This window comes from Bos indicus, chromosome 22 (genome assembly GCF_029378745.1).
Source record: "Bos indicus isolate NIAB-ARS_2022 breed Sahiwal x Tharparkar chromosome 22, NIAB-ARS_B.indTharparkar_mat_pri_1.0, whole genome shotgun sequence".
Lineage (NCBI taxonomy): Eukaryota > Metazoa > Chordata > Mammalia > Artiodactyla > Bovidae > Bos > Bos indicus.
The window spans coordinates 30,336,862-30,351,299 of NC_091781.1; the positions used below are offsets into that span (position 1 = coordinate 30,336,862).

Below are 14,438 nucleotides of genomic sequence, written 5' to 3' on the forward strand. Positions count from 1 at the left end.
TGTTCTATGAAAATGCATTTTAATTAAGCTCCCCAGAACACCTGGCTCCATCATACCTTAAGCTTCAGAGGCTTCCTTGTGGCAAAGCAAACAACCTAGTCCTGAACTGGCAAGGCTCCTTTCTGCTCTGTTTAATTATTTGAGCTTGTCTGGATTAATATGCCAGGGAGTGGGTATGGATTCTCCTTTGTACTTCTGTCTCCTGGAGCGGCTTCTTACTTCTATACTTTGCTCACAGTTGCTATGATTACAGCACCTAAAGTCTCATCTACTGGGAGAGAGCAGAAAAAAAGACCAGTGGTCACTGAACCTCTAAAAATATAATTAGAGATCTGTAACTTTTTAGAGGTTGGAATGTTGTCATCTACCCTTCTTCATGTCTTCTTAATATAAAGAGTACAGCGTTCCAGAAGATTTGGTTATGACAAGTCACGAGACTGAGGCATCTATAGTCCCTGAAAAGTTTTGCTGCCCTGGAATTGAAGTTTAGAAATGCCTTTTCTTTAAAAGGTTGAAGTCCCCTGTCTTCACACAGAAAGCCTGGTAGAAAAGGGAAATCATTTGTTGTTGTTGTTAAGACCATCATTTTCAGTTCAGTTCAGTCGCTCAGTCGTGTCCGACTCTTTGCAAACCCATGAATTGCAGCACGCCAGGCCTCCCTGTCCATCACCAACTCCCGGAGTTCACTCAAACTCATGTCCATTGAGTCGGTGATGCCATCCAGCCATCTCATCCTCTGTCGTCCCCTTCTCCTCCTGCCCCCAATCCTTCCCAGCATCAGGGTCTTTTCCAATGAGTCAGCTCTTCGCATGAGGTGGCCAAAGTATTGGAGTTTCAGCTTTAGCATCATTCCTTCCAAAGTACATCCAGGGCTGATCTCCTTTAGAATGGACTGGTTGGATCTCCTTGCAGTCCAAGGGACTCTCAAGAGTCTTCTCCAACACCACCGTTCAAAAGCATCAATTCTTTGGTTCTCAGCTTTCTTCACAGTCCAACTCTCACATCCATATATGACCACTGGAAAAACCATAGCCTTGACTAGACGGACCTTTGTTGGCAAAGTAGTGTCTCTGCTTTTGAATATGCTATCTAGGTTGGTCATAACTTTCCTTCCAAGGAGTAAGAGTTTTTAATTTCATGGCTGCGATCACCATCTGCAGTGATTTTGGAGCCCCCCAAAATAAAGTCTGACAGTGTTTCCACATCTATTGCCCATGAAGTGATGGGACCAGATGCCATGATCTTAGTTTTCTGAATGTAGAGCTTTAAGCCAACTTTTTCACTCTCCTCTTTATTTCAACCTTATTCTACTAACTCTCTTCCAAGTCATGAATTACGGGGAAAATTAAACATCCTGTTATTTACCATCTCCAGGCCTCGGAATTATCCTCATGTGTATTACATGTTCACCATGGGTTTTGGTAGAGTTTTTTATTGGTTGGTTATCTTTACATTTTCAGCAAACTGGGACAATCTTACTTCTGTGAGGACTTAAAATGATTTAATGGCTGACGTTCTTTTCTGAGTTTTAGAACTCCAAAACAGTTAGTCATTCCTGAGTACAGGACGCAGAATATTTTAAAAGAAGCAACATAAAAGGTGGTGACTACAGGCCCTTGATCTCATTTGATTGAGAGGTTGGATTTGAATTTTTCTGTTGTGTAATCGTTTAGTTAAAAATTCAGCAGTTATATATTGGATTCCTATTATGTGCAAGGTGTGTCTGAAAGTCAAGTTGGAGATAAAGGAATTTTGTGCTGTTTAATTCTTATTAAACAAATGGAGATGGAGAGGTGCAGAAGGAAATCATTTTAATCAGAATGCCTTTTCTTGCATTTAATTGATAAATAAAAGTGCTTCTAGTTTGATAAGTACAAACTAGTTCCTATTTCTTTTTCCCCCCTCCTTTGCACTATAAAGGTTAAGAGAGCTATATTATTACTGTTATTATAAATTTGCAGTATTATTGTTATTAATTATTTCTTATTAACAATGAACGGAATTTTCATCTCAAGTTTCTCACCAACTGACCTCAATTCCTTGTTTCACAAAACCGCTATTGTTAGGGATTCTGGCTCTCTAGATGCATCCACCATATGGTTACCTGTACCCATTCCTTTCTCACACCAAACCCTGTGTTTGCTGCATTTTTGAAGACCAGAGAGAGGAGTAACTCCTTTAGTCCCCAAATGCCAGTGCTTCCTAGGAGGGATGTTCCTGGAGCTTCTTTATTTCTCCTCCCAGAGAGGCCCAGCCCATCACCTGCATAATATTCTCTCTCCACACTAACCTGGGACGGATGAAGATTCCAGTTTTACCCTAGATGCTCCCATATGACTAACTTGCCACTTGTTTTTTTTTTAAGATGCTTTGACCACTTCATTGCTCCTTAACTTTTTCTTCGTTAAGTACTACACGAAATTCCAGATTTTTAAAGATAGATGTAGACGCGTACAGTGCATGATAAAGTTGATAATACATAAATCATTTTTAACAACAGGTAATATGCATAATTTATGGTGTTACAGTGCTATCTTTTTGATATTTATGATGGATAATGCTCAATTTTTGCCCTCATATTACTGCTTTAAATTATACCACGAGAAAATTAATGAGAAAGTAGATTTATGGGTTTCATTTGTTTGTCAATTCGGAAATTAATTGGGTGTTAATTTTAGCCGTCCCTCATCAGACCAGGACTTCAGTCTGTATGCATTACTTTGTATTCATTGTGGCTTACTTCCCATTTACTGTGGGTCACTAGCTTTGCATACATTAAAATAGCCCTCCGGCTCATTCCCTTGATTACTTTTTGAACTGCCATGCATTAGAAAATTTACGCCTTTCTGTTATAATTATGAAAATTTGGTTTTGGGAGATGGTGCCTTCACAGCATAGTTAGTACTCTGACTTCTCTCCCTTAACTTGGCCCTAGGATGGTTGTTCCATGAAATGGGACTGCTGCCAGTGGGGTCAGTGGACGGACAGAAGTGTGTCTAAAGAGTTCAGAGACAGTTTGTGGAAGTGCTCTCAGATGAGAAAGTAATCAGCTGTGGTCAGTCCGTTTCTCCTGTTCTTCCTCCTCCCCTTCTTTTATCTTTGAGAGTATGCTGTGAGACTGCCGGTTGCAGACAGTCATTCAGTATCTTGGAGCCGCTGGGGCCCTTCCATCATGCCCTTTCTTCACTTGCTTTCTGTAATCCGCTCCACCGGCCCTTTATCTCCTCACTGCCACCTGCCCCAGTAGCATCTTTCCAGGTAAAGGGTGAAAGATTGGGAAGCTTGTCTCTCTCTCTGGGAAATGTAGACCCCTCTTCTCCATGGAGGCCCTGACTTCCATCTGTATGTTTTGGTATTTGATTCCCTGACTTGAAGGAGAGGAAGTGAGAGCACCAGGTGGGTCAGTTTCCCAGGTGACTCCACCGAACTATGATGGGGAATACGTTCCCCTTAGCCACGCCTTAAAACTCCTTGGTGTGTATAGTGTGGCGAGGCAAATCCTTCACACATTTAAAGGGAATGGTTCATTTATGTAATGAGACCCAAAAGTGTGTGTTGGTCTTATTTCTTAATACAGACAGGTATTATTTCTTCTTTCCTGAATCATGTGGAAATGATTGTTAAGGATTTTGAATCTTCATGCTGCAACGTGAGGATTTTAAAGAGTACTTCTTTCGAAGAAGAACTGGGCTGACGCTCACTCTTTTTTAACTCACCTACAAACCCTGTGCGAAGTCTAACTGATAATTGGGTCAGAGCCACATGATCGAGATTTTGAAAATACAGACATACCCTCCTGTTATTGCACTTCACCTTATTGTGCTTCACAAACACTGCGTTTTCCTTTTTATAAATTGAAGGCTTTTGGCAACCCTGTATCCAACAAGTCTATCAGCCCCATTTTTTTTTTCCAGTAGATTTTACTCACTTTGTGTCTTGGTATCACAAATTTGTCATTCTTACTGTATTTCAAATTTTAAAAATTATTACTATACTTACTAGAGTGCTCTGTAATCAGCGGTTTTTAATATGACTATTGCAATAAAGATTACAACTTCTTGAAGGTTCAGATGGTGGTTAGCATTTTTCAGCAATAAAGGTTTTTAATTAAAGTATTTTTATTAACAGAATACTTTTTTTTCAGACACAATGCTATTGTACACTTAATGCACTACAATATAGTAGAAACATAACTTTTCTATGCACTGGGAAACCAAAAAATGTGTGTGACTCACTTTATTGTGATATTTGCTTTATTCAGATATTCATTTTCCTGCCATATTCTGGAACCAAACCTGCAGTGTCTCTGAGGCCTGCTTGTATTAGCCACTCACGTAATCTCTCCATTTGTAGAGTTCCCCCAGTCCTCCTTCCCTCCATCACTTCCTTCATCTCACCTTTCCATCCTTCCTTTTTTTTTTTTTTTCAAAGCCTCTCTTGTCTCTTCAAAGTGCATACCATTTTCCTTCCTTCCTCACACATGGATGAACAATGAGAAAGAGGGTATTTTGGAGGGGAGGGGGGCTGAAAGGGGAGGGGATAGAGTGGGAGAAGGACTGTATAATCACTCTTAATCATTTTCCTAAAAAGTGATCTTGCAGTTAACTTTTCTTCTCCTCTCCCCATAGACATATAAATATATTTTACAAAACTATGTTTAGTTTAATTTACACATCCTTTCATGAACAGACCAAGTTCTTTAAGGGCATTTATTCTGCTTCATATAAATAATTGATCAGCCAAGTTAATTTACTTCTGCCTGACTTGGTCAACCTTAATTAACTGCCCTGGAATCAAGACTGAACTTTTTGTTAGCTTAAAATCTTTCACAAGCATGATAACAAGGGTTTTATTTTCCTTAAATTTTCAGCATCAACACTGTAACCAAGGAAATAATCATAATAAGAAAGCATTGCTTTCATTTACTATAAATACATTGGCCTGGACATTATGAATTTTCCAGAATACTTCCAGAGAGCAGCTCTATTGGCAACGACAATAAATAAGCACGCTAAACTCAGTTCTTATCCCTCCTACAAGTCCCTCCAGCACAAAAATCGATCTTTTGAAATCAGTAGCGCTGTAATGTTTCCAAGTAAGATGAGAAGCGGGCCATTTTGGCTTTCGTAAGCTTTCCGACATCTGTGCGATTGTAGCATCAGCTTTTGTGCGGTTATGTTGAATGGATCATATGTGATTTAAACACGCCCAGCTCCTTCAGAGAAGTCATAGAGAAGGCTGGAGGAGGGTTTGGCTTTTGTTTTTTGAGACAGGACTTGCTAGGGGGGTATGGCGTGGCCATGCCCTTCAGGTGCCATGCCTCTCCTGTTTAGGCTCTTTGGATGATTGTGTGTCCTTTCTTGTTTTCAGTTTGTCATGGAGCAAAGCCCATCATTGCTTCTAGGATGCCCCCACCCTAGAGGGAGGCGGAGGTCACGCACACTAGGTGCTTGTGACAAGCACCCAAGAAGAGAGCTCAGCATTCCCAGCCAGAGAACAGAGATACCTCTCCTGTGACTTGCTTTAGATGAGTCTAAAATTGTAAAACTCAGTAGAATAACCCCAAATACAGTGGTTGGCTAGCGTGCTGATACCTTTAGCTTTGTACTTCGGATGTTTTTTCCTTGTCTACCTGCCACCTTCGTCGTTGTCTTTTTGGGTTTTGACTCCGTTTTCTTTGTGTAGATGTCCTAATTCACTACCCAGTGCAGGACTTTGCAAACTGGAAATTTGCTCATCCTTTATGGAATGGACAAGTTCATGTCTGCCTAACTTGCTGAGGTTTAGTTTTCTTATCTGTAAAGTGGGAATAGCCTTTTCTCCCTCATAGAATACTTCTGTGTTTGAAAAGTACATCAGAGGGCTTTGTAGTTTGTGCATATGATACAAATAGAAAAGCCTTATTAAATAGCTTGAAACGTTCCATAGAAAGAAAAAACTGCCAGCCCAGATATTGTTAGAAACATTCTTAGACATCGACACTCCTCATTTTTTCACATGTGCTTTTCAAAAAACCTGTTTTCTCCTGATTGGTGTGGGAGATTATAGCAAAATTTAAATCTTCCAACCAACATACTACTGTTAGCACTTGACTAATTAAGGACATCCTCGGACCAAAATAATCCTTTATGCAATTTCGATCCCAAAGCCTGCACTCTCACAAACCTGGTCCCCAAGCCAAGCTGCTTGGCTTGATGCCTGTGAAACTTGTGCTGGAGGACTTGGCAGTCTTCTGTGGAACTGCATGGAGCAAATCTTCTCATCAGATTGTGCGTTGGATATTATTCTGACTCCACCCACCACGATGTTGTCAAACCCAGGAAAAGGGAGCTGGGTCAGTCTCTTTGACACTTGTCTTCAGATCTGGGAGCCCAGTGGTCAACGTGACTTGAAAGCCGTATTTTACCTGTAGCACTGCTTCCTGAGGACGGGCTATTTGGCTAAATATGTCCCATTCTGAGGGCAGGTATAGAGTTTAGGTATAGACAAAAGCATTGTCTTTGTGGAGTGGGAAACCCCTGATATAGATAGGCTTTCTGGAAGGTGAAAAACATTTTTTTCCTTTTTTGTTTAGATATGCTTGTAACATACCCTAAAACCTAAATGGGTTTCCTTGCTTAGTACTAAAACGACTATTTCCTTAAACACTTTTTTTTCCCTTAGCTTCTGTACATGTGGGAAAGTTTATGACAGAGAAACTAAAATGTTGAGGGACAAAAAAACACCTACGTTTCAAAAATTTGGTGTTTTTTTTCATGATGAACTAGATACTTGCTTTGCCTGGTTCTTGCATCTTAAAGTTTTAGTTCTTTTTTGGTAGATTCTTCACTCTGCAGACAGTAAGATATGAATGCAATTTTTAAAGGACTATAATCACTGAAATATCTGATCTAAAGAGACAAGAGTGAATCAGCTGTTGTGTCTGAGTTTGTTTTCCACCTGTTCACAAAACATGCCATTCTTAATCCAGTTCAGAATTGGATTAACTTTAATGTGTGTGTGTGTGTATATATGCCTTCTGGGTTTATGAAATTTGTCATTACATTGGATTATACTATGCACGGAAAGGAAAAAAGATATGGATTTTTCTGTTCTTAATTTTTACAGTTGTTTTTGTATGAGTATAGAACAGACTTAAACCAATGTCTTACAGGAAGACAACCTCCTGTAAAGATGCCTAGAGTGTTTAAATTTGCGTGTTGTCATATATTTCATCTACGGGGCAGAAATCTGTAACACTTTGTGTATGTGTCATCCATGATTTGAATCAATTTGTGTAAAAGTTTTCTGCCCTTTTATCTAAGATTGGTATTTCCCAGTTGTCTTAATTATTTGGGCATTCCTTAGCTTGGATGTTTGAATTACCACCTCCCTGTAGTGATAATTGTTTGTGTCTGGCCTCTCAGCCTGGAGTGCGACCCTGAAATGTTCATTGTTTGGCCCTTTCTTTACCTCAGCTTTAAAAAACACATAGCTAAGAACTCTGACATCAGACTGAATTTGTCTTAAGTAGTCCCCCTGCCGCCCAATCCACAGCTTCACTCTCTGAGGTTTGTTTTCCTCAGTCTGAAAATATTAAATGGAAAATTCCAGAAATAAGCAATTGTTAAGTTTTAGATTCAACGCCATTCTCAGCGAGATGAAATCTCACCATCCTGCTCCGATTTCCCCAGGACTGGAATCATCCCTTGCCCAGCGTTTCCCACCCATTTTCCATTCAGTAGCTATCTCAGTTGTGTCCAGGTATCACAGGGCTCATGTTCAAGAACGTGCAAGACTAGTGATGCTGGTACTTCGGATATGCCAGAGAGGAGCCATAAAGTGCTTCCTTTAAGTGAAAAAGTGGAAGTTCTCAGTAAGGAAAGAAAAAAAATCATGTGGAGAAGAACCAATCTTCTATCCATGAATTTGTGAAGAAGGAAAAAGAAGGGCATACTAGTTTTGCTCTTGTACTTTGAACAAGCAGAAGTTGTGATCATAGTGTCTGAAAAGTGCTTATTTAAGCTGGAAAAGGCATTAAATATGTCCAGCAAGATATTTTGAGAGAGACCACACTCATAACTTTCACCCTAGTATATTGTTATAATTGTTCTTTTATTGTTAGTTATCACCATTAATCTCTTACTTAGAAATTAAACTTTACGTTAGGCATGTATGTATGGGAAAAAAAACAGTGTATATAGGGTTCAGCAGTCATCCACTGGGGATCTTGGAATGTATCCCCTGTGGATAAAGGGGGGATTACTATAATAATCCTTTATGCAATCCTTTATATATATCTTTAAAATTTTTTTTGATGTTTAGTACTTTCAAATTCAGGCTTCCCTTGTGGCTCAGCTGGTAAAGAATCTGCCTGCAATGTGGGAGACCTGGGTTCGATTCCTGGGTTGGGAAGATGCCCTGGAGAAGGGAAAGGCTACCCACTGCAGTATTCTGTCCTGGAGAATTCCATGGACTTGTACAGTCCATGGGGTCGCAAAGAGTCGGAAATGACTGAGCAACTTGCACTTTACACTTTCAAATTCAGAATTTTTTTTTAATCTGCCTAGGCAACATTTTCTCCAAAATAAGCATAAGAGGGCCTAGACCTTTCACACCTTAAACCAGACCAGACATTAGGAATTCAGTATGAGAAACACGTAACTCTGAATGGGACTTCTCAGGACAATCTTAACCATAAGACAAAGACAAGAGTCAATTTATTTAGCCTCTGAAAAGTTGTGACTCCCCCCTCCCTCTCTCAAAGTAGCTTATCTTATTGGAATGGCCAGTTTTGAAAAGTTCCAATACTTGAATGATTCCAGGGAGTGCAAATCTTGAGAACGCTTTTGGGGTTTTGACTGTAAGGGGTTTTAGCATGAATTAATACCTCAGGAGGCCTCTTGCTAAGGTGTGTTATCTCCTGATAGACTACATTTGGAAAATACTTCTCTAAGAGTGTAATACATCATACAGAGCCTATACATACTAAAATTAAATGTTATACCTAATACACTGAATGAAATGACTTACTGGTTTTTGAGCAAAACATCCAGATATAATCACAGGAATTTAACCATAAATTCTAAGTTTCATCTGACAATGTTTTTTTTTTCTGAGGAAAAAGATAGCATACATAGAACAATACTACGAAAAGTTGAATTTGCTTTTCTTTTAAAGTTTTTAATTAACTTCTGTTTTATATTAGAGAATAGTCATTTGGCAATGTTGTGTTAGTTTCAGGTGTACAGCAAAGTGATTCACTTGTACATATACATGTATCTGTTCTTTTTCAGATTGTTTTCCCATAGAAGCTATTAGAGAATATTGGTAGAGTTCCCTGTGCTGTACAGTGGATCCCTTAAAACTTGAATTTGGACCAACGGTTCCATCTTCAGAAACTAGACTATTGGACCGCTAATAAGGGATAAGTTGAGTGAAAGGAAGTGACAACTGTTTACAGAGTTTGGCAACATTGAAGGCAGGGCCCTTCTCTTTATGTACAACAACTGTGCTAACAGCTGCTTGTTTCTTTCTCCCTGGCTCCCTCCTGCAAATCAGGTTTTTGAGTCATGATGCAAGAATCTGGGACTGAGACAAAAAGTAACGGTTCAGCCATCCAGAATGGGTCTAGCGGCGGCAACCACCTACTAGAGTGCGGCAGTCTTCGGGAAGGGCGGTCCAACGGGGAGACGCCGGCCGTGGACGTGGGCACAGCCGATCTGGCCCACGTGCAGCAGCAGCAGCAGGTACCGTGCGCTGGAGTCGGGCTGTGGAGGGGGGTGGGTGCAGATGCTACCGTTCCATCGCACACTTCACCACCGTGACCGTCTGATACTCAGCCGGCTATCTGACTGTACGCAGCATCTTTTAAGCCAGGGCCCCAGCCATTGGCTTTAAGAAACAAATTCTCAAGCTTTTGTCATTTCAGTCTTGGGAAGCCCGTCTGTCTTGGGAAATGGTTGTTGAAAGTGAGATCGGGTGGACCTCTGGCCACTTCCTTGGAGCCCCTAATATGCCAGCCTAAAGTTTAACTACTTGGAATAAAAGGAATCTTTGGAGAAATGGTTCCTAATGCTTGAGTTTAAAAAAAAAAAAAACAATGATAAAAAGACTTATTAAACCTTAGGAAGAAGGAAACAAATAAGGGGTCAAGGATACAGGAGAAACAAGGGTTATAAGCAAGAAAAGTAGGTGAAACAGGAGAGTAGGAATAAGGAGAAATACCCAAGCAAAATTGGGTAGATAACAAGACATCAATAATGCAGTCATTGGTGTAAGAAATTGCTTGCTGTTACTCAGAGTTTAGGGAGATAGGCGACTTAGAAATGTTTCTTATATCCATACAGCAGTTGGTATGTGACTAAATCTTATTACTGTTTTAAAGTATCTCTTTTTGGTGGCTACCCCAAATGATCACAAGTTGGGACATACTCATTCTTGTTATATCCTTTGTAGGCATTTATATGGGTAACTGTGATTGACTGGTAAAATATTTACAAATGGCAAAGGGTGTGACAAGGTGAATGTTGCTGGTTGGCCAAAGTGTTGATGCAAATTCAAGTAAGTAAATAGCATTTGCTTGAAGATAAGCATTGTTTTCACAGCCTCTTTTGGAATTAGGAAATAGTGTACATTTTTGTTAATGATCATGAATGATTTTTGTTGCATTTTAGTGTTTGATTCATTTATTAAATACAAAGTAATTTGGGAAAATGGTTTAAAAAGAGTGGTAAATCTTTGGCCCTTTCTGAATGAAACACATTGTTGGGGGTTGGGGGAAAGAAGGAAAAATGCAAACCTTTTCTCAAACCATTTTCTTAGAATCTATAGCAGAGAAACTAAGGCAGTCCCTTCCTGTTTTAGGGATATGGCATTTGGCGGTCTCTAAAACATGTATTATTTTCTCCTTTCTAAGAATTTTTACCAATAAGGAATCATTAGCTTGTTAGTCTGTCAGAAACCGTTGGAACCAGCTTGAGACAGTGGAATCTGTGGGGGAAAAATAGAAAAGAATGGAAGAGACTTGAAGTGATTTGATCTCTCTTTTAGTGGCAGCTCAGATTCGATAGTGCCTGCTCCCTGGGCATCACATCAGCTGGGATTTATGTGTATAAACTTGGGGTGTTTGCAGTAGTGCAAATGGCCAAATCCTAACCAGTGACACTGGTGACAGGACCTATCAGTGGTAGAAAGGGATCCACGTATTTGTGTATGTGTTTGTTCGTGTGATATTCTCAGATATTTGTGGATATATTGGAAATAAGTTGGTAATTTGGTTTGCCATTTTCTGTGCCCGTACCAAACAGAGGCCAAGATCAACTGTTTCTTTATGGAGCAGCTGAAGTGGGGCTATTGACTGATGTGGTATACGCGAGTACATGCTGAGTCACTTCAGTTGTGTCCGACTCTTTGTGACCCCATGGCCTGAGGTGGTATGAACACAGAGTAATTAGTATTTAGAACATGTCAATTGGATAAATGGGAAATTAACATCTTCTGATTTTTATTTAAAGAACTGAAAATCATCCACTATCTCAAAGTCATAAGCCAGCCAAAAACATTACTTTTATGCCACAAACACACACAGACACACCCCTCCCTCCCTACTCCATGAACAGCAACCACAAGTTGACCTCACGAAGAAGGTAATATACATTCATTTTTTTAAGAATTAGTTTATTTTTTAATTGGAAGATAATTGCTTTACAACGTTGTATTAGATTCTGCCGTACCACAGCGTGATGCAGTCATAACTCTAAGCGTACCTCTTCCTCATCCCACCCCTCTGGGTCATCGCAGAGCACCAGGCTGGGCTTCCTGTGTTCACAGCAGCTTCCCACTAGCTTCTGTTTTACACATGATAGTGCATATAGGTCAATCCTACTTTCTCTGTTCGTCCCACCCTGTCTCTCTCCCACTGTCTCCACGAGTCCATTCTTTACATCTGCATCTGTTTGCTCTGCAAATAGGTTCATCAGCACCATTTTTCTAGATACCATATATATACATTAATATGCAATATTTGTTTTTCTCTTTCTGAATTATTTTGCTCATGTATATGTACATTTTAACAGCATCTTCCTTGAAAACCATCAGCCGCAAAATTAGTTATTCATGTCTCCCCTCTTTTATCTTGGTTCTGACGACTTTTTAGAGAATATGTTGTTTGGGTAATTGGTATACAGGTCATTACCTTTTGATTGTACTTCAAAGTGCTTTTAATATTTTTATAACAATTTTATTTCTAATTGCCTCTGATATGTTTTGGGAAGGAAGAAAGCAGTTGGGTCTATCATTGTGCCTGAAACTCCATATATTGTCGTTGGCAGGCCTTTTGAGTCTTTTAAAATAAAACAACTGACAGCTGTGTGACTTCCTTAAGTGTATGATGAGGCGCTTAACAGGTTGTTAGGGGGAAAGAAAATCTGTAGATGAAATAAGAAAAAAAGACAGGATTCAGAAAGTTTTATGGAAGTCGTATTATCAGTTTTCTCTCAGACTGAAACTGTAACAGTTAAACAGTTTGTAGTTATCTGAATGTCAACATGATGGACATGGGTTGTTTTCGTCATTCTTATTCTACAGGTTTTTACTTGAAGTGAGAATACCAGCAGTGAGAAAATCACAGCCATGCTGAATTCATTACTGCGGTAGTCACACAAAACCACGGATAAAATTTCAATAACTGCAGGCCACAGTTGAGTAAACAGTTGCACTGAAATTTAATTCCTGTTGACTTTTCCCCCATTCCTCGCCAGGGGCACATTCTGATTCTGTAGTACAAAGACAACAGGGGTTACAGCTTTGATTAATGTAGGACACTGGAAGAGAATTAGAACTGTAAAATATGTTAGAAGTCCATGGAACAAAAAGATCTGGCTTAAAAGGCTTGGTATAAAAATGAGTTAATTATGCTGTGTATGAAACTGAATGTTCTAGGATTTTCCAGTTGCTCCAGTGCAATCATTGACAGTATAGGGAGAATTTTTACCTACTGCCAAGATTTAAAATAAATAAATGCAAGCCTTTCCACCTTTGATCCATGTTACCAAAGATAATTACGAATGAGAACAAGTGCCCTTTCAGAATGGAGAGCCTTCACGAAGATTCGCTGTGGAGTGAGTGGCTTCTGTTCTGGGTTTGGTCTGTAGATTGGCTAAATTGGGTCCAGACAGAATTGCTGTTGCTGTTTTTTAATTATGTTGTTGACAGCCTAGAGAAATGGGGGAAATCTGGCTTTTCCATTTTCTCTTGAAAAATCCGATCTGGTAACCATGGGCAGTATTCCTACACGGGTAACCGTTGTTGGGAGATGAATTGTTACTAAGTCAAGGAGCCCGTAGCCCTGCAGTCGGCCTGAGTGCCCACCCAGGACCTTGGCTGACTTGTGCCCTCTAGGCAGTGGAGTTGGTGATTCTGGTCTGGACATTGCCATCATCACTCAGAAGCCATCAGCCAAAGAGAGGGGCTACCATCAGCTGGAGAAGCCCACCCACACACTCACAAACTGGCTCCCTTCCTTAAAACTAAATGTATTATTCTGTAATGCTTCAACTGTACTTATATCTGGACCACGAAACCATTATAACAATAGTTTTCTAATAATATAATTTGATAGAGTTTCTGAACATTTTCTTTTAGCTCTTGAATAATTCTTTACCCAATCCCATCACTGCTTTTTATTTCCTATTATGCCTGCCCCATTTCCAGGTCTGTAAAAGTTCTCTACTGGATACTGACTACTCCATTATGAAACTCAGCAACAAATACTATTACCAGTTACTAAAGTTTTTTTTTTTTTCCCCTTAAAGGAAGGATTTTAAAATGTCCAGAGCAATTTCACAAACTGTGTGGATTAATGCATTTTAAAAGTCTTGAATTTTAGAAAGCAGAATTTTATTTCCATATTGCTGCAAATGAGAGCTTTTTCAGATAAGCATATTACATAGAGCATAATGTTTAGAAGTTTCTCCATATACAGCATATGCTGTCAGGTCAATTAACAGAATGCATACTAGAAAATGTTTATTCAATAAAAATGAATAGCTGTTAAATAAAACAGTGATTTCTTAACAACATTCCATTTAATGATGGGTTTTTTTTCTTTTTTGGGGGGGATACCACCTGGCACTTTTATTGTCTGCAAATCAATGTAGGGAGAGCTTTGGTTGCTAGAGTTTTTAGGTGTGGTTATCGTTTTATATGAGAAGGGCAGTTTAGAAGTAGTCTGTGAGAAGGACATTTAAATAAGATAAACTATATGTGGAATTCAAAACTATATTATTTGGAGAGTTGTGGCTAAGTGATGTATTAACTTCATATAGCTTCTTTGACATTCGGTTTAAGGTACATGTTTCACATTAATAATGTAAAAGAAAAAGAGAAACATTCGGTGACTATTAAGGAGGTAAAAAGGTAGAAAGGACAAGGAGCTTCTGCAAGATCATGGAAGAGAA

General features: G+C 39.4%; 1 protein-coding gene across 23 annotated transcripts in view; it reads left to right on the top strand.

The window, feature by feature from the left end:
• FOXP1 (forkhead box P1) overlaps positions 1-14,438 on the top strand; it is a 625,482-nt gene that overhangs the window by 375,559 nt on the left and 235,485 nt on the right. For all 23 annotated transcript variants that reach the window (XM_070777108.1, XM_070777107.1, XM_070777099.1 and 20 more), the window contains one exon: positions 9,541-9,728. In XM_070777108.1, coding sequence (XP_070633209.1) covers positions 9,552-9,728 — 177 coding nt within the window. In that variant the 5' untranslated portion in view covers positions 9,541-9,551. The remainder of the gene's footprint in view (positions 1-9,540; positions 9,729-14,438) is intronic.